The sequence below is a fragment of the Falco biarmicus genome, chromosome 1 (assembly GCF_023638135.1).
Source record: "Falco biarmicus isolate bFalBia1 chromosome 1, bFalBia1.pri, whole genome shotgun sequence".
Classification (NCBI taxonomy): Eukaryota; Metazoa; Chordata; class Aves; order Falconiformes; family Falconidae; genus Falco; species Falco biarmicus.
This window is the reverse complement of record NC_079288.1, coordinates 108,016,481-108,037,832: the sequence shown is the minus strand read 5'-3', so window position 1 is coordinate 108,037,832 and position 21,352 is coordinate 108,016,481. Positions and strand designations below refer to the sequence as shown.

General features: G+C 38.4%; 1 protein-coding gene across 9 annotated transcripts; it reads right to left on the bottom strand.

Annotated features, from left to right (window-relative positions):
- Positions 1–1,996: 1,996 nt before the first annotated feature.
- On the bottom strand, positions 1,997–19,826 carry LOC130158151 (coagulation factor XI-like). Of its 9 annotated transcripts, none has more exons than XM_056358651.1 (15): positions 19,522–19,741; positions 18,882–18,940; positions 16,175–16,337; positions 15,404–15,510; positions 13,833–13,992; positions 13,144–13,253; positions 9,770–9,929; positions 8,889–8,998; positions 8,642–8,801; positions 8,396–8,511; positions 7,836–8,010; positions 5,621–5,796; positions 5,216–5,311; positions 3,740–3,879; positions 1,997–2,347 (listed from the first exon to the last, which is right to left on the bottom strand). In XM_056358651.1, the coding sequence occupies exons 1-15, from the start codon at positions 19,527–19,529 to the stop codon at positions 2,192–2,194; spliced, it is 1,896 nt and encodes a 631-aa protein (XP_056214626.1). In that variant the 5' UTR covers positions 19,530–19,741; the 3' UTR covers positions 1,997–2,191. The 9 variants fall into 9 exon arrangements, 8 of the variants coding, with proteins under 8 accessions (XP_056214626.1, XP_056214617.1, XP_056214656.1 ...); XM_056358642.1 differs by lacking the exon at positions 8,889–8,998 and having other exon boundaries at positions 8,642–8,836; positions 19,522–19,567; positions 19,690–19,707; XR_008825195.1 differs by lacking the exons at positions 1,997–2,347; positions 5,621–5,796 and having other exon boundaries at positions 3,744–3,879; positions 19,522–19,567; positions 19,690–19,815.
- Between the last annotated feature and the right edge of the window lie 1,526 nt (positions 19,827–21,352).

Genomic DNA, 21,352 nt, shown 5'->3' with positions numbered 1-21,352 from the left:
CAGAAAACAAAAACACACACACACACCCCCTCCAAAAAAAGGCACGTGCATTTTGTGTACATTTGCAAAAGAAGCTGAGACAGCATTACTATGAGAAAGCATTAAAGGTTATTGGTTTGACATTGCATATGCTCCCCAGCAAGTACACAGGCTGAGCATTGGCAGACAGGTATTTTGGATGGTTTCCTGATGATTCTTCTTTAAAAAGTTTCAGTCTCTACCTTCATACCGAAGCCATTCCTCTGTTTCTTCGGCAGCTCTTTTCCAGCCATCTTCATTCCTTCCCCATGAGGGCAGAACCACATTTGAATGCCAGAAATCATTCTTTTTTTGCTGTGGGTTTTTTTTTTTTCCTACTCTTTCTCAGTCTCTTATTTAAGTATCTAGGGTTTTGACAGCATGTCTGAGGTTTACCGATATTTTAAACTGTTGTGGATTAAACAGAGCATGAAAAGGACATCAGCCCCCACCTTTATCTCCCATTTGGCTTCTGCAGTGTTGGCAAAGAGTGCCAACACAGTGACATGTCTTCCCTCTCCCCCTTGACCCAGTCCCCTCACCACATGCCAGACTTTCCCTGTTGGCTCTCTGAATGCCTACTGCCTGCATGAGGATTCCCAAAGCAGGAGACCTTCAGCACTGCAAGCCCCTGGTCCCAGAAGCCCACCGAGGAGCAGAGAGAAGGCAGCACCCTTCTTTCCTGAGATATGCCCACAGCAGCAACATTCCCTCTTCCCTCCTATTACATGTGGACTGTTTTCATCCCTGCTTTGAATTCTGATTCTTCAAAAACAAGCAAACAAAACCAAACCCCCAGCCCCTGAATACAGCTTTGCAATTTCAGGTGCATTGACGGCGGTCAGCTCAGCACTGCACGTACCGAGAAACACTCTGACCCTAGAGGCTCTTTGGATACTTAGGCAGAAATACAACTGAAGCTTGTAGTTGTGGAATTACATTTTTTTCCTCAGTGTTATTTGCAAATAAAGCATCAAAAAATCAAATGCAGAAGTAATTTTCAGCAGCTTGATTGCTGTCTCCCATAAATTCGACATGCTTAATTTCTAATTTTCACAACCTCATTTAATTGTAAAGCCACTCCTGCTGTTCACCTCCTCCACAACATACCCAGTGGGGGTGTGTGGCAGTTATGAGTAGCACTCCAGAACACATTTTCAGAAATGAAGGTAATGTAGATGACTAGGAAACAAGCTCATGAAGTCTCACAAAGACAGTGCAAAGTCCTGTGCCTTCCTTTCTGATTCAGTGTGAAATGCTGCCTCTTACTATGGGAAAGTAATGAATACTTGACTGCTCTTTTTCACACTAGTGTTGACTTTGGCCATGAAACACATTTATTACGTGACACAAAAAAAGAAGAAAGGATAAAAGGAAAAAAAGGAGAAAAATTAAAAGGAGAAAGCTGTTTCTTTAATCAAGGAGAGCGAGGGATCTGGAAAATAAAAATACATTGTGCTAAAGACCAATGACATATGATATTTCTAAAGGGGACAATTCTTTTATTGACTTTTTGGATATTCCACTTCAAGGCAAGCAGACCCGTATTATTGTTCTCACAAAACTTTCTGCAGAAATTGGAATAATATAAGTGAAAGACAGAGCTATTAACCACACTTGCAAAACTTACTCAAGAGCATGCCAAGGCCTCAGGCTCTGTCTCCTCTGTTAGTACTGCCACTTTTTTGGCTAATTCCCTAAGGAAACAAGGTTTATACAACTGTATGGGCTTCTCTCTGCCTCAGCTTCCCTTCCTCAAGCCCTGCAGTAAGCCTGTAACTGGTCAGCCCATTTCAACCAAATTCAGACAAGGGAGGGCAAACTCCACTGCTGTATGCTCAGAAGTCAGAAGCCGTTCCCAACTTCCAGGTCCATACATGCCTTGCAACCTCATCCACTCCCATTTTATGTTAGCAAGGACAGAAGAAATCAATGGTTCAGATATACTTTTTTATCTGCCAAATCAGTAACGACAGCGTTTATTTTTATTACTGCTTTTTATTTAGCAAAGGCACAGTTCATTCATTCCTGCTTTTCTACTTTTTTTTAATCAAGTCTTTTACATTTCAGTCTACCAAGAAACACTGTTTAAAAAATGCTAATACACTTCATCACATTGCTCCTAGGGTTATTATTCCACGGCATCACTTGGAGCTAGTCGGTAACTCTCATGCTACGTAGTTTTTTCTAGAATCCAGTCTGAATACTCAGCAACTTTTGTGTAGACACCTGGCTGCCTGGGGCGAGCGCAGCCTTCGCCCCAGCTGGTGATGCCCACCAGATACCACACCTCCTCGTGCCTGCATGACAGCGGCCCTCCTGAATCTCCCTGTGTCACAGGAGAAGAAATCAGAGCATGCAAGGAAGAGCTCTCGTCAGTATTTCTCTCTCAAAAGAAAACCTTGATTAAAATCAGCATCATACAGCATTAACACCAGCATAACTGCCTGGATTTCCACTACTTTCACTTAAGGTTAACTAACAGAGTACTGAATCAGATTTTCTTTTTTATCTGGTAAATTCACTTCTAAATTCTTTCCAGTCATTGCAAATAATTTCCACTTCCCACAAGGGTTCAAAACTACTGACTTTTTATATATTTATTTATCTACATACACTGATTTAAAACCCAATGAAGACTACACATGCAAGTGAGAAAAACAGTAAATTTGCCAATGTTTTCTCCTACAACCTTAGTTTTAGGACACAAACCTCAGCTCTCTGCATGGCTTATCTTGTTTGAGTGACTGTCCCTCTCAGGATAAAACACCTCTCTCTTTTCTTTTCCTATTCCTAACTGATCTTTCTGAACATAAGGTTCTTTAGCGTAGCTGTTATGAGTTGTTAAGACAATAGCAAGTCTGTTACTTTTATAAACCAGCATCCCCATGTTCTGGTACACAGTATCAGATAAAGCAACCTTAACTGGCATAGAGGAAATCTCAGCTTCAAGTATTTTTATTGCTAATTACTCAATACCGATCATAGTAACAGTAAACATCTTAACATAAAAATGTTAACCGTTAAATGCTTAATATGAAAATACTGTATGTGGTAGAGAATTTAATCTTACTAATCAGACTTTTTTCTTCTTGCATAAATTAACTCAGAATACTTAAATTAATGGAAGTGCACGAGCTTACGCCTAAGCAGAGAATCTGGCTCACTGAACTCATGCTGTTGTGACATTTTCAATTATAATAACGAACAAAACAATCCACTCATGTTGTCTTTAGCCTTCCATACCTTGTGCATTTTAATAGCATCGCTAGCACCCTTCCTTTTGGTTTGTACACAGTGGATGCTTTGAAATAAGCTTTCACATGTATTTCAGGTCAAGAAATAAAAATATCACATAGGAAACCTGCTTTTACTGGAGAAACGCTCTGAGATACTATACTTCTGTCTTTGGATTTCTAATACTCCAAAGGAATACTGGTTTACTGCCTAAATGCATGAGTTTCTGAGTGTGTGTATATATATATATATATATAATTTCTTATCCATGGAATCTATCCCTAAAGATTTCAATGTCACATAAGAAATATCTTGCAAATACCTTGATTTCCAGTGCTTCTGACATGCAAGAGTGACAAATTAATCAACAGCTTTATTGATAACCATATTTTTCTAATGGCAACTAAAAAAAAATCACAGTACTAAATTATATATTTGAACAAATGGCTGGAATATAGAACTATATACTACTACTTTTTATTACCTTACAAGCATCCCTTCCACCTTCGTCATAGCCAGCACAGATCACTTTGTCACCTATTCTGTGCTTCCGGTACCTTGCCTGGCACTCCTCCCTGGACATGAGGGGAACGGTAGCCTTCTGAAGGATATCTTCCACACGACCTACGTGATGGGTGGTATGAACAGAGACACGTTTGCTTCTAGCAAAACAGAAGTTCAAATTAAACCCCAGAAATCCCCTTACAATGGTATTACACAGTTGGAGGCCAGTGCTTTTAGAGCAATGTTAGATGTTCATGACACTGATTTTCCTTTTTTTTTGGTTAGTAAACCATGTGAATTATCTGTAATTTGAATGCTCTTACAATATCGTTTTACGTCTCATGACTGGGCAAGCTTCAAAACTCCCTTGTGATTTGCAATGAATCCTCATATGAGTACAGCTTTCAGGACATTGGACCTTGTAACTTGCCCTCCCATTAAGAACATTGCTTTGTGTTATTAAGAATTATTTCTTAATAATGTTTTACAATAGGTTTGGAGTCTCCCAGTTGCCCAATCTGTGCTGCTCCATGCCCTCGTAGTTTACAGGATGGAGAAATCAGCACGTAGAGTAAATAAGAGTATTTTAGAGCAGCCTTTTCTTAGAAATTAACAGAGGAAATTAGCCTATACAGCATCTGCCTAAATTTGTTAGATTTCACATTGAACTCTAACCTTCAAATAGGAAAGTGTACAAAGGAAAGGACATTGTTTAAATAGGTGTGTGTGTGTACATATAGATATACACATGTAAAACCAGACTTTTATAATTAACAGCTATTTGGCCTAACTCCATATAATATCAGAGGAGTTCAAATCCCATCAACTGTCAAAACATGAAAATTATTAGCACTGTTTATAATCAGCCTTCAGAATCATAAAAGCAACATCTTCCATCTTAATTTCTAAAGTCATAGGAATACAATGACGCCAAAAAAAAAAAACCAACCCAAAAAAACCCCCATGAGTTATGGGCAGACTGTAATTCTAAACCTCACAGTTCAGTGATAAGTCTGTCAGCTTTTTCCAGCCAGGAGCACGAAAAGGAGTGTGCAGCCCAGATATATACTGGGTTTTGCCAGTAGATTAAGCTAGAATCTAAGGAAAATTATTTGAGGTTTGTACAGGATATATTTAAGGTTGCCTACTTACATTTATCATACTACTGAGTCAAATGATTTATAAAATCTAATTTTTTTGTCAGAGCACTAAGGCATTTAATGATAATTTCATACATCTCATTTGATGCCTTAATAGAAGTAGATTCTAATTAAGAATTATATTACAATGCTGGCCAGATAGTAATAATGGTACTCAAGAACATAGCAGAATTTTCTTTAAAAAAGAAGGGGGAGTTTCTTTAATAAAAAAAAAAAGGGGAGGGAGGGTGTATGGTTTCTTCACCCACATGACTTTTGCAAATACCAGAACTCACTGTTCATACATGCATCTGTACCTTTTTCTTTTCTGTAACCCCAGCCAATTACCCAACAGTCAGTATAAAGTATGTTAGCATCTTCTTTTGATGGCAGGCAAATAGGCAGTTGAAGATCTAAAATACAATTAAAAAAATATTAGTTTGACTAGCAGAGATAACGGCAGCATTAAGGTTTTGTGGGCATCTACACGACCCCTGATGACAGCCTCCTTGTTATGCTTTGTCTCTTACAGTACGTATCGTTCCAGGCACATAAATGAAAGCCACCCCTTTTCTTTTTAAAGCCAATAGAATGAGATTCTCCTCAACCCCCAGTAACTCCATATTAAAGGAAGCCAGCCCAGGTGTCATGCACTGCCATACCAATGCCAGCCTTATGTCATCCTGCACATTTTCAGAATTCCTCTGAAATACACTACATACCAGTAAAATTCATAGGCTTATCAAGTTTCATTAAAGCAATGTCATATCCAGTCTGTGCGTATTTATACTGAGGGTGAACAATAATCTCTTCCACTTTGAAGAAGGGCGTATCCTCATTTATTTCTGATTGTTTTAAAATACCAGCATAAACACGCCAAATGTTGGGATTCTCAAGACTGAGGGAAAAAGACAAACAGTCAGTCTGCAGCAAAAAATTTGCACTCATTTAGAGTTTGTGTGCAGATGCCAAGATCCTCTGTTACTCCTGAGTGTACACTGAGGCCTTTTTTCATATTTTTTTTCATACACTCAAAATTGAAAAAAGGTTTGTTTTGTCCATTCCCTCCACTTCTTTCTGTTCCTCTCCCTATTCCTATTTTCCTCTTCACATCAGTTTTCTCTTTCATTGTCCTGATCCTCCATCCTCTTCTGCCATCTTTTATGGTCTCTTTTTCTCTCTCTTTCTATTTTATTTTAATTGAGCCTAATGCAAGCCCTAAAGTAGTAAATGACATTATTTCCATTCATTCCAACACAACAGCTTTTCTAATAATGAAAATAAGCTTAGGAATATAAATTCAGATAGAGTCTATTCTGACATTTCCTTGTTAGGAAAATGACACAGCCATGTAAATATAGATTAGCAAGTGTAATGTCATAGACCTACGTGAAAAGTTCCAGTTAATCCTGATTATTTCAGTTTTACTTTGAGTAAGTTTAAGGGCTATTTCATTGTGATATTCTACCATTAAGGCAACCTAGAAGTTTTGGTACATACAATGAAGAAGACACAAAATTTGTCCGAAATAAACTTTCAAAAAAATTTTAAGATTTTATATATAAATTCATAAATATCAGTTAGGCTTAATAATTAGCAAAATTTGTCTTTTTGATTTTTATTTTGCAAGCAAATCTTCTCCCTTGGCCTTTTATTATACTGGTAACTTCTACAGTGGATAACAGGTAAAGAATGGTATCTTTTATATAGGTTTTTTAGAGTTTAAGCACTTCTATAAAGTTTGCCAGTGGAGGCAAAACATTGGCAACACTGTTCCACGTGAAATCAATAATGGACATATTCACTACACTGCATGAGTAAAAATGACTGGTTTGGGGCAACGTTGCTGGGTCTTCCCTCTTTGAAGCATTTCATCTGTTACCTGTCCCTTTTCTCCCAGCAGGCTGCATTATAGCCTTACACTTTCCACTCTGTAAATGACAGGATAACCTGCATACAGGTGATGACAACCTAATAAATTAAATTAATCATCTATGTGACCATTAAATTAGCTGTTCACAACACAAGCAATTTCATGACCCAAATCTGATGGTCATTTGATTAACAATACAGACTATATGCATCAGTGCAAAGTAGCCATGTCCTAGGTATTGGCTGCTTTAGATTTTGTTCTTATCTGCATTAATATAAATATAATATTTATCTTATTTAATTATTATATTACATATATTTATTATATTATAATATAATAATAAAATTGTTATATTTATTTTAATGCAGATACAATATATATACTAATATAAATAATATATATCTATATTATATATATGAAATCTGCATTAAAAATAAGAGCATTAACTGACTGACTAATAGAATTTTTTGGGGAAAAAAAATCTGCTAAAGTAAAACCAGGGCAACTGGGATCTGGATGTTTCATGTAATGCAGAAACAGGTAGATCAGGTGCCAGAAGCAGCCTAACTGGACCCCCACAGAGATTTACTCTGTGTCCTGGTCTTGCTGAGAACCCTGCTGCTGAAGCTCTCGGATTAATACCACTACTTAAGTGCCACAGAGATATCTCCAAGATAAGTCATTTGAAGGTTATGAAATGGAATAACCTACCAACAGATTTTCCTTGATGGATGACATGGTGTTACAGTCAGAAAAAGCTTATATCGCGTGAGAATGTCTAAGTTTCTGTAGGTATCTGGTCCCTACTTTAGAATTACATCTTCTAGACACAATAAAATAGTTCAGCATCGGTAGTACAATACTATGTTACAAAGGGACAAAGTATAGAGTTCCAGTTATGTTAAGGATATGAATAGTCTACCTTAAAAGTTCATCTTTTGGTTACATTAAAAGAGTTTATTCTAGTCCTCACTTTTATTTTTCTAAAAGGTAGATCTCAATTTATCTCACCCGCGGGATGACATTTTTTTTAAATTATTTATATATTTACACTTAGGCCTCACCTCATGACGCAGTGAGCAGCTGTGAGAACCCACTGGTTGCTGATGATAGAGCCCCCACAGAGGTGTCTCTGACGAGGTAATTTCACATGCAAACTGACTTGCCACGGCCATTCACCCGGGGAAGAGTCTGTCCCTCCAACGATCCTAATAGTTCTTGCAGAATGCTGCATACACACTATAGGAATAATTAAAAACTGTGCTTAGAGATAATTTGCACCCAACACTGAAAAGTGAGATGAGACTACTGCTGATCCCTGAACAGGGACCAATCCACTGCAAAGGTGGATCCATGATACATGCTAACCCCTTTATCATTTATGGTCATAAAATCTATTAAAACCAAGTTCACAGTGCTACTGTTGGTGTTTACAATGTGCAGAACTGGCAGACTTCACTTTTTTGGAACACTTTAACATCACAAGGCAACAAAGCATCCCATTGGGACAATGCAACCAAGTAAAAAAAACAAAGAAAAAAAAAAAAAAAAGGGGGGGTTGGCCTCCTGTACTGAAATCAGTTAAGCACTGTTGTTGCTTTTACATGGGAGAAGTTTTACTTACCAGTACTGGCTTTTTTTTTACATAATCTTAGTGAGTATCCAGAGATCCTTCCTGGCCCGTGTACTATTTCCACTGGAGATCCATTTGAAGACATTCTTAGGTGACACTCACACTTTCTGCCAATGAATTAATGCAAAGATTCAGTTTTTACTTTTTTTATGTTGAACACATACATTACCCCCTCAACCAAGTCTGTGCAACTATTATTTCGGCAATCTTTGAACATTTTTCAAAAATATTTCTCACCTCTCCTCATTGCATGAATCTTGGAGAGGAAAGTAGGTAAAAAATTGGCAGCGGACCATGTCTGTGCAAACCTGCTGACAGGCTCTGTGTCCTTTAGTATAAGTGACATTGAGTTCATCTCCCAAAAAATCCATATGCATGTAAGTGCGAGAAGTGCAGGCTGTAGAAGTGAGGGCATTCCAAGCATCAGAAAGTCTATGAAATTGATTAATTCAAATTATTATTTTTATTGTAATTTACTGTTTACCAGGAAAGGATCTTCTGCAGTTTAGGAGACCAAAGCCTGATAAAGCATTTTCTCGCGATGTAAGTGCCTCTGGTATCCCATTTGTTGACGTCTTCAGAAGGCAAAGATTTCTGAAAAGAAAAATGTTTTACAGTAACTAAATCTGTTCTCACACCCTAAATTTGATTGTTTAGGTACTGGTAAGGGAAGGTTCTTTCTTAAATGTGTTTTTTTCTTCCAAGTCTTCTATCTGTAAAAGTATTTCATAAGAAAATGCATTCACTGAGTTCACTAGTTCACAGTAAATTGATGGGGCGTTTGTAGTTTTGTGAAATGGCATGACTGTACTAGTAAAGGTCGTACAGTATTTATACATACATAGAAGATGTGACTTCAGAAGCTTTGCTTCTCCCTGAAATTCCTTTGAAACTATATTCTTATGTTTTATGTGGAATGTAGATTTTTAACTATTCTCTCCACTACATATGAAAGAAGCAAGCTCATTAGGCACATTTTTAAATGTGTTAACTTTACCGAAAGTCTTTTCAAGTAAATAATATTGCTAGGAAACCAGATGACACTTATCTTAAAACTCAGCTTTAAGTCATTAAAGCAATCTGGAGGCTCACTGTCTCTTTGCTGCATATAACTCTTTTCAGATTAACACCAGATATGCAGCTGCAATACAAAAGCCCTGATCATACTGGAGAACAGATGAAATGCCCACAGGGGATTATAAATTCATGAATACAAAACATAAAAGGTTATTTTTCAGTGAATGACATCATTTTTAACAAAAAAAATCCCTAAGTATAAGAAAATCGTGATTAAAAAAAGACTCTGTGCTTCTGAAAAATAAAATAAAATCTACTTCGAGAATTAACCTTAGTTGCCATATTCACCTTTGGGATTTGATTTGCCATTCTCTGGTAAAGAATGTAAAGAACAAGCACTTTGGGAAATATGTACAGATAGTTTGGCAGACAGAGATGTCAGGAGTGAAAAAACTGGTAATATTCATTCCTGAAAATTCTTGATCTTCAAAAATGTCCATTTGACAATCTGTATAAAACAAGAACAAAATATCAAAATTCCAAAGATTATATTACGTCATCAGAATGTTGAAGTTTACAGATTACTCTTTTCTATTCTTATTCACGGTTTCCTTCCTTTGTGACTGATAAGACGGAAAGGTAACATTACATTTTAACCAAAACCTGTTTCTCAGAACATTTCTGAGTGTGTTAACTCACAGAGAGGATTACTGAGCAGGGATAGGGTTCATATAGAGAAGGGGAAAAATTATATATTAGAATACAGATTTGCTAATCTAATAGAGAAGACTTTAAATTAGGAACAGTGGAGACAAGTGTACAAATCCACAGTTAGGAATAAATCATGGTAATCTAGGCAAAGCCTATAAAAATTAAGATAATGGGTATATCTAAAAGGACCATGAGATGACTAGAAGAAAAATAATGGAATGACCTTCTTAAGACTTTATTAGATGCTATTTGAAAAGTAGGTAGAATAAGCAGGAGTAATGTACAGCCTGTCCTCTGACAAGACTAAAATAACCTAACAGAGGCTTGGCAGGCTAATTCACACAACCAAACTACAGGTACAGAAGTTAGAGGAAGTACTGCCATGTTTAGAAAGAGAATGAATTGCCTCTCTAAAGATACGCCTGAAGTCGTAGTTAACAAGAAAATGAGGAAAAAACAAAGCACCAGCAAGGAGGATGTTTCTTGAAACCATCAAGCTGTAAAGACAGTAAAAACAGTGAAATGATCCAAAACGCAGGACTTGATGGCAGCAGGGAACTTCAGCTGTTGAGAAAGTACAGCAGTGGAGTCGACACTACACAATGAGTTACTGAAACATACTGGGAACATCTTAGTACAGAAAGGGTTAAAAACAGTAAAAGGGAGAAGTAGAACTTAATGTGATTCCTGTTAATTTGATGAGGTTTTCAAAAAACGTAAACATGAAAGGACAACAATACTGGATAGTAATCACACAATTAGAACAGGGAGAAAAAAATCAGGAGACTAGAAAGTAAGGGTTAATTAGTAGGTAAGATCCCATGTTAAGGGGAAACAGAGTTCAGGAGAATGGGCATCTTCTAAAGGAAATTCTATCTGAAGCACAAATGTGGATCTGGAAGTTTAGGGAAGCTAACCCATGATGTCAACAATCATGTTCAGTGATTGTTCAATATTCAATGACCTCAAGGAAGGTACTTTGCAAAGGGCAGAAATACACACAAATTGCTATGGAGGCGTAATAGCATGTGTGCGTAAGGACAAAATCAGAAAAGCAAAGGCACAAAACAAAAGGCTGAATAGCAAGAAACTTATAAGAAAAATAGGCAGTACCATTCAATTAGCATTAAGAAAGAAGCTCAGGTTCTGCTCAGGGGAGAAGGAAAGCTAATGGCAAAGGACACAAGAAAGGCTACAGAAGGACCTTTTATGTCCTCTCTCTTCATGAAAACAAACTGCAGTCAGATGGTCAACAACATTAGCATTACTATGCAGAGGAAGGGGGCACAGTAGAGCAGGAAACATAGAAATCCTATATTGATTTCAGTCATCTTAGAATTGAACTGACTAGAATCTCAGAGCTTCTTGGTACAATTTAGCTTTTGGCATTCACAGAGCGTTGCTGTGATTCCAAAAGCTTTGAAAGGGGAAGCATCGAGTTTTAAAATCAGGGCACTGAGAACATATACAATGTAGCATTAGTCAGCCTAAACACAGTCAGAAAAAAAACTAGAACGAATATTCAAATAAACCCATTTCAGGTATTTACAACACAACAAGGCAGAAGGTGGTACTGAGACTTTAAAACTACATTTCACAAATCTCTGTCTGGACAGGTATAGCTGATGTATCTTGGATTAGGACAGATGACATCCTTAGATGACCCCTTGATCCAATAGTACTGTCCAAGCCTCTGTGATCCCACAATTTATTCCTTCTCTCCTCCTGCCTTTCTCACAAGACACAGAAAGCAAGGGAGAACAGGTAGGAACAAGACTGACCTTCACATGCTTTCAGAAATTGTGATTCAATTTGTGATGGATCATTACTGCCATGTCATCACTGTCATAAACGTCTTTGATGAAGTGTCAAATAGCTTTTGGTTTTTTTAAAATTTGAAGTCATAATGTTTGTGCATATGCTACAGTCCCCCAATTCTTCTTAAAATCTGTGAGCAGGACCCTCTTGAGTACTGTGATTTTTCTTCTAGTGATGAATGCATGCCTTTCTAGTATATCTTAATGCAAGAGTTTTGGGGGGAAAGAAAAATCTTCCCTCCGTTCTCTCTCATACACATAGTAAGGAAATAGCTAAATTCTTTTCTTCTCTTTGCTAAACTTTATTTTCCTTTTTTTATTCTTCACACTTCATTTTCCTTTAAGTGTCTTCACTGTTAAGATCTGAACAAAATTACTTTTTCTGTAGTTTCCAAAAATTATTCCCACAGTAGGACTAGCAGAGTCTGAAGAAAACACTGATGTAGACGCAGAGTGTCTACAAAATGTGATTTATGTGGGAAAACTAGATTATCTGTGAGCTAAAATCAGGCTATATGGAAGAAGAACAATATCGTCACCATTAAGCAGGGAAAATACCACACACTAAGACAAAGTAGAGGTAAATATGTAAAAAGAAAGAAAGAAAAAGAAAAAAAATTAAAAAGTGAAAGATGTTTCAATTGGGAATAAGAAGGTATAATACACACTGTTTGATCTTGCATTCTTGAGAGTTTTGCCTGAGTAATGATTGTAGGAACAAGCACAGACACTGCTTTCATCACAAGTCACCCAGAAAACACAGAATACTTCCCTATATTAGCCGGTTGTATTAGAAAGCTGCAGGTCTTCATTAAAAATTTCTAAGTGCATACATGGTATACAAACAATTCAGAAAGCTTTATATTCCTCCTGATCTTTGACTCTGATGGGATTTTAGCTTTCCTTTTTGAATCCATGGTACAAAGGTAATACGCAATTTCATCAAGCTAACCTTATGAAAAATTCTTTACATCTTCAAAGCAGGCAACTGGTTTTGTAAGACAAACGCTAAAATGAAAAAATTAAAAAGATCTGAACTTCCTTTTTGCCTGAGAATACTAACTATATTTGCAAGAGTAAGTTTATAGTAGAATTATCGTATATAATGAAACATTTATGCATGTCAGAGATAGACTGCACCTCATCATCCATAACCCTTAAAACTAAACTGAATCAGAGATTTTAAATAGTTACCTATTTCAGAAAGCTGGCATGGCTTTAAAGAGAATCCAGACACAACCTCATCAAGCACCTTTATGCTGGTTGGAGTTCCTACACTGGTATGTTTCAAGAAGCATTTTTTACTGAGTGACAAAGAATAAAGAGAGTGGTAAGACAACAGGCTATCTCCTTGCTCTACACCATCCTCCTGGCCCCATAATTCCTACCATGCTGCATGTTCTGGCCATGGGCCAGAGGAATCTTCAATCTCCAGAATAATTTTCAAATTAGGAACAGAGCTAGCTGAACAATGTTTAACTTGTAAATTGAGCAGATTAACAGCTCAAAAATTTGGCCTGATAGAAATGTAAGAATTTCTCTGACTTCTCTGACGATGCTATTTTCACAGCAACAAGCAGAACAAGATTTAACAGAGTAATAATGCTGCACGCCTACCAATATAATTTGCATTTCAGTATCTCCAGAGGATTTTAACTTTCTTCTGTGCTACGATAATCAAGTTTTCATTTGTCTATCGGTGAGAAGGGCAAGCTAATTGACTGTAGACATTTTCCTATTTCTAAGTTTGAATAAACATTCCAAGGATAACGAGTCAAGGAAAAAATACTTCCTTGAATAAATTCTCACATCTTAGACTGCTCTGAAATTTACTCTACTAAAGCACAGTGCTGCTCAAAGAAAGTGATCAAACCTGTATTTACCGTAAGTTTGCATTGTGAAATGTTTCTGAGGCATATGTAAAAAAATGACAATGTTTGTCATTGGTACATCTTTTTTGACACTGTTGATAGCTGTCAACCATAGCAACATCATGAATATTCCCTTCCATATCCAGTCCTGCGTGGACATCTGGGCTGCAAGCTGTGGAAAAAAAAAAGAGAGACCGAGTTCTGAAAGCACACTTCTGTTCTTTTCCCCACCCTGCACTGCAAACTGCCCAACAGAGAGCAGCTGGTACAACACAGCTCTCACATTCCAGATTCCACATCCCATGCTCACTTCAGTTACTAGATGTGAAGTATGATGGAACCAAATCAGAAGTGCAGGTACAGTACAGTACTGCACGGCAAAGGAAAAAACTGGCAGACTTTGACACTGCCTCTGCCCACCGGAGCAAGGAGCTCTAACCACTGTGCCTGAGACCATCATGCCGTTAATCACAGCAAGAACTCAAGGTTAATACTAAAACATACTTCCCCATTTCCAAATTCACAGAGCAGTTTAAGAGGCAGGTCCTGTCCCCATAAACAACATACATCTCCCATCTGAGTCAGAAAATTCAGTTTACACTCCACGGAGGGAGCGCTGGGACGGTGGGGTTTGAAATAGCACGTTTTGCCTCCGTCTCTTCGCCAAACACGAATCAGCCAGCCATTGGAGGCAGTTTGAAACATCTACGGGTAGATTTTCAATTTAGTGATGTTAGCCTGATTCCAGAGTAACTCCAGCGATACTGAATAGTCTACATAGCGTAAAGTAAAACATCCCACTGAAATCTATTTTGTTCAGCCAAAGCTGCTCAGAAATAGAAACGTGACAGGATGTTGGAAGGAAAGGGCTTTTAAAAGTCTTGACTGTTCTGAAAGGCAAGTGGCAAGCAAAAGCAAACACAACCAATATGTCAATAGCCACAATGGAGAACTTGCATAAAGACCTATTTAGATCTGGCGTATCGAGGTGCTATCACCAATAAAACTAAAGAATTAGCCTGACATCCATAAGACACTACTTGGCCTCAAAGTCTGAAAGTGAGTAAACGTATTCTTCCGTATTCTGTTTTTTCTGCAGTTCTGGGCTATGCTTAAAGCTGATCTCCTCTTAATGACATCATTATGACGTACAAGTTTAAAACACAATTAAAACAAAACATTTAATAGGTTTTAAATACACCTACTGATAACTTGCAGGTATGGCATGCTGACACTAAGACTCTGTGCTGGAGTGGAATTGTAGTAGTAAATTAACCTTTATAACTGGAGTTACCAGTTAAAGCATGTGCTCCCATCTGCCTCTAGCAAATGGAACAGTGACTGCAGGAGCGTAACTTCCCTGTTACCTCATCTGGGGAGCCTCAGTGCTGGATAGCTGGGGCTGAAGGGTGAAACCAGCTAAAGATTCTGTGAGCTGTGTTTGAAAGATCTGGCAAAGAACATACAAATTGCTGCCTGGCTGCTTCTCTGATTCTAACGCTGCTTTCGAAATGCTACTTTTCTAATATCTGCTACATGATACAGAGCATAAAATGCATACATGTGGAATTACCGTATCTTACCACTAATCTGGATGTTACACTGTTTTAAGGAATGTCCAGAGATAGCTCCTTCCATATCCACTTTCGGCAGCATTTCTGTATCGCTGTCTTTTAAGTAGCAGGAAAACCTGTGTTTTAAAATCCAGCAATTCACAGCTTTTGTAGTACAACACAGACTTTCATAATTGTTTCTCAGGTGAAATGCAGGCTGACCAATAACCCTCAACATTAAAATTTAGGCAGTAGGTGCGGTTTGGAGAAAGATAGCATAAAGCTGCATCTGCTTTGTGGGCACGGGTGGCAGATGAGATTACTCAGTGTATGTGGGAGCTCCAAGAGGTCTCATTAAAGCAAGAAGCAGAACCCAGAGTTTGGATAACAAACACACTGGGCACAGACAGGGAGGACAACCTCATCCTCTTGTGTTACTGAAGTTCTTAATTGTCAGAAAAATATGCTACAGAGAGGGTGGGGGGCAGCATGGGGGACCACTGGAGATGGAAATAGCACACGTGGTCCCTCAGCAACAAATACGTGGCACAGAGGAGGGAGTGCCCCATCAGTCCTGTTTTCTTGGAAGGGCTGGTATGTGAGTGTGAGAGACTGGGCATTGCCAAATGCAATCTTTCAAATTCAAGCAAACACTCTTTTAGATCACCAGTTTTAAAGATACATGATGCTGTTTTCCATGGCAACCCTGTACCTTTCCCTGCATGCCTGCGTTCTATCAAAATGTTACCGAGTTCCTAAAATTATCACAGGGCACCGGCAAAAGCCACACGAACATTTTACCTTTTTGCAGGATCTTTCATCCATGCTGCGGGCAAGTAGGTGAAGAGCAGACAGGTAGGATGGTAAGTACACACTACTTGGCAGTAATTGGCGCTCGGTGTAAAAAACGTAGCAAGGTCTCCTCCTTGGAAGTATGTATTTTCATAGATCTGAGTCACACATTCTGATAGAGAAAAACAAGTGGCATAAATTATTAGAGACAAGAGCACACAGTTCACCAGGAGAGGGTGAAACGGCTGCTCCTCTTTGTCATTGAACTTGCTTTTCAGATGGTCCTTTGGCAGGAGGAGAGGGTGAGGGGAGTGGGTAGCGTAGCATAGTTTCTAGCTCCTTTAGAGAGGAGCTCTCCAGCAGAAATAAAACTCTGTGGTGTGCCTCCCCCCATCCCTTGCCTCACTCTTGTTGCTGGAGCAGGGCAGCTCGAGCTGAGGCAGCAGGCCGAGCAGCAGGATGGGCCACAAGGCAGATCTGCACAGCAGAGGACAGGACCTTCCCACGGCGCATCTCAGGAGCGGCAGAAGCTCCCTCACACTCCACCTCAAACCCCCTCTAACTAGCCTTACAATAAAGACAATAATGTTACAGAAGTGGTGCCTTGGGAACGGTCCAGAATAAAAATGAACTCAACTACCGCCCTGCTCCTGCGGGAATCCACCGTCGATCACATAGTGAAGTCTGTAATGAAACCCACTCGCACGGCAGAGCTCTGCAGCATCCCTAAGGAGCAACCTGCTCCCACCTGGCAGAATGAAGGCGTTTGTTACAATCTCTGCGTTAGAGCACGCAGCAGGGCCAGCCTCGCAGAGCAGCCCACTCTCTTCCTGGACTCTGCCCTCCAAAGAGGCAGCAAACAGGCAAATACTCCCAATTTTTATTCCTATATCTACACAAGTGCTTTTCCTTAGCTAAAAGAGAAAACACTGTATTTTTACAGAATGGGAGGAAACCCAACTGAAAACATTTTAGCTAGCTGCTTAATCTGTTACTATAGCATTACTGTACTGCATCAAAAGCTATTGAAAATGAAAGGAAATGGAACTACCATGTTGGATTTTACAGTTAGAACTTGTTCATTTTATTTCTTACAAGTGGGTTTTATCTCTTAACGTGATTATAAACTATACTCAGGTAGCTCTATGTTTCCTGCACACTGGTAAAATATATAATTTACCCCAGAAAAGGAAAAGGTAAGGAATTATTACATGTATGTGCAAGATATGCTAACGTCTTTTAATTTCTTGTTAACACAAAATTTGTACTTTATAAACATCCACATTTTCTGGTATATATACTTCCAAGATATTTCTCTAAAAAAATGCTATTTATTATTCTTAGCATTTTCTTCACCCAATTTTGTCATTAAAAGAAAAGCATTTTCTATTACTTAGAATATTCTAAGTGATTTCTGAAGTGAAAAGAAGAGAATATTGCAATTATTTGCTCTATCAGACATTCTGGATCTTATTTACCTTCTTCTAATATAAACTAACACAAAAAAAATTACTTATGCTGTAAAACTATGTAACATTCAAAACTATGATGGTTCTGAATGCTTTAATAAAAGTATATTCAAAAAATATGTTTTCTAGGCCTCAGAAAGGTTCCAAGATGTTAGCTTTGCAGAGATTTAAATCCAAGTAAAACATCTCCTTAAAAACACTATATTTATCAGACAAACTTTGCTAAAAAGCTGAGTTACCTCATCGTGCCCTGAGAACACAGTTAATACATTACTGACCATAAACCTGCTTTAGGCCTTAGTTAGAATTTATCAGCACATGGAACTTCAGGGAAATGCAATGCAATTTTTGTAGTTTGACTTTTGCTAACTGAACAAGGTAAATCATTAACACATACTAGTTTTCCAGCGTATTGAGAGAATCTTAGAAAAAAAAGTTTACAATAAAACAATTGGTTCTGGAGTTATATTCATGCTTATTGCAGTAGTCTTTCAAGTATGACGGTATGTAGGCGTGATATACTTTTTACATCAGTAATTTCACACAGGCAACATGTGAACAAGTCTGAAGGTTGGTAGTTGGTTTCTTTGTTAAAAAAAATAAAATAATAAAAGGACGTTGGATCTGAAGCTCAGCTGCTGTCCCCCAGTAAGGCTGCTGGGCTGAGCAGCTCCTGCACCGTGGCCATCGGTCCTGCCTCCCACCCCGAGGACAGCCCCTGGGGAAGGGGCTGAGGCTCCTCGACAGCCAGCTTATCCCAGCACTGCTGGGCTCAGCCCCCAGAAGTCAGCACCCATTACTGCAAACGTCAAAGAGCTCTAATTTGTGCCAGGGGAACCAGGTTAGAGCAAAGTCAGCTGAGAAGCACGGAGTGCCACTCTGCCGCCTGCACTCCCCACCCACCACAAAGGGCTCCCTGCCTCAGTTTCTGCTAAAGCTGCTAACCTTGGTGCTGGGTGCAGGACACTCAACATCACACCAGCTTCACAGTTGCTAGCTGGATGTGCCTCAGGCAGATAGAGAAAACTGCCCATAGCATGGTCCTGTGGGTGCTGGGCAAGGTGACCGCAAGGCAGGGGTGGCAGAACAAGATCACTAAAGCCCCATTTGAAAGTTCCAGGTCAGGCAACAGGGTTATGTGAGTTACCCAAACTTGACTGAACACAACCCAGCAGGATCAAGACAGCTCTTGACAGATCAAGACTGTTACTCTGGGTGCCTATCTTAGGAATTACATATTCACTTACCACTGTAAACAGAAGCAAGTAAGAAAAGGAAATAAAAAGTCTGATAAATCCAAATCATCCTAAAAAACACAAAATCACTTATTAGGATATGTTTAATAAAGGGTGTATAATTAGTTTTATAAAGTACTGCAAGGCATATACCAACTTACGCTTGTACTATTACACCATTAATTCAAAATGACATTGAGAATGACAAATTACAGTGATATGCAGTTAGGGCATATATAAAGTAGCATAAAAGAGCAATGAAGGTTGGTCCTTTACTTATGGGTGCAAGAAGCAATAAAGCTTATAAGGACTTAGAGAATTTCTGCTTTGTTTTACAGCAGAACATTTATTCCTGCTTAGACTGGGAGCAGGATCAAAATGTCATTATTAATCCTGACTCTGTCCTGGTAGTTACGTGGATACTATTATCAATGTAGCAAGCAAATAACTTGCACTCACTGCTTCTGATATATATTACCTGAATTCTAAACAATTTCTTCTCCCCACCCCCCACCCCCCCATGCTACAACTTAAGCCAGGAAAGAATCAAATAAATTAATCACACAACACAGTCCATAAATAGATCAACCTACGCTGTCTTGTTGCTATGAAAACCTTTCACTGAGTATCAGTTGCAATAATGGTTACATACCTGAACATACAGTCGGTCTGGATGAATGGATAAGGTTTATGCTCGACTAAAAAAAAAAAAAAATAAAAAAATCAATGGTTTGCGTTAAATATTACTGTGCCTGCAATGCTAACTTATCTTTAATATTTACTTTGAATGGGTACTTTTTCTGTCAATATTGTTACCGACCTTGGGCCACATTTTGAGAGCATACATCATCCAGACCAGAATGTAATTGATGTCCAGGTTTTACACCAGCTGAGCATCTGCCTCTTGATGACATTTTAAAATAAAAGGCAAAACCCTGGTTCAGAACAGCCTGAATATGTGTAATTATCACAAGAACCTACATAAAGAGGGAACAAGATTAATCTCCAGAGTAAATCCTGAGCCGGGGGCAGGGGAGGCAGGAACCTGCATGAAATCAGTAAGACTAGTGACTCAGATCCAAGTAAATGACACCATTAAGAAACTACTGTAACTCAGGGCAGAAACACCACCTATGTTTTATTACCATAAAACCATTTACTTGAGGCATTCCCCTGGCAAACAGAGACATACCTATTCTTCAACTGTGTATTCTCTGCTCTATTTTCTTTAACATTGGTTCAAGTTCTTATTCCTCCTTTTCAATACTCTGCAGAAATTATCATGTCTACATCTTCCAAGTAGTTTTACTGTGGCCATTTCTTCACTCCTATTTTGTTGTTAGACACAACTAAGAGCATTTTGTTTGCCAGAAGCCAAAAAAAACCCCAAAAAACAACCAAATCTGTTTGCAGATACAAGAAACGTAAACATAACAAGTCAGACTTGATTTATAGTTGGTCTGAATCGCTTGTTTTGGTTTGTACAATTCTTTTTAACATGTGTAACCAAAGCAAAATAAAATTCAAACCAAAAAGAGTCTTTCAAATCTTTAAAAAAAGGTACTTTGTTTCACAGTGAAATTGCCAAAGGGACAACTCTTCCCTCCTCCCTACTCTTTTTCCTCTTTTCTTTTAGGCCAAATATGCCAAAAAGACAGATACACATGCTCTACTCAAAAAGTACCTAGATCAACACATTTCACCCCACTGTGACCTTTCTGAGCATCCTGATGATTGAAATGACTTCTCCATGACTTACGGGCCAGCAAGGTCTCCCAGCTCCTCCTTACAGAGAAGAACTGTCTCAAAGACGGTCTTCACACTCCCTTGTGTATCGATTCCTTTGCCCTGACATGCTTGTAGGAGAGGCCTCAGATGTTTTCAGTACAGCAGCTTTCATTTTTATGCACTCTCTTCTGTTTTAAGCAGGGAATGGTGAGAAGGGATAGTGCTAGAAGGCTTTACTGCAAGACACATTGATAATTTATTCCTGTAACATGAAGTGTTTTGAGCTTAAGATGTCTGTACAGCTCAGAAGAGGAGATATTCCATCAGCCACTGGGTGGTAGAGGTATCATGGGAATACAGCTGTAGGAAAGTATACCACACCATCTCCAGCCAACAACAATGAAGCCTTCCTGTGTAACCACAGGTATATCACTTAAGTCTCTCTTTTCTCAACTATAAAATTATGATAATCTTTTACACGGCTGGAAAAATTATCAGCTTTACTTCAAACTATCAAATTTTCATAAATCCTGAAAGTAATCACAAAACCCACCATGTATCTGAATATATATAAACAAAACAAGCTGAACTTGTTTTTCTGTTGCTCAACCTGCACTAGTATTCAATTGATTTCATTTTGTGTTGTGTGTGTGCACACACATTTCACTGGTGGCACAAGGGCATTAGAACTTCTCTCCAAAGACTTCTCATTTTTTCACTTTACATTTCTCATCTGGGCTTTCCAGTTCAGATAT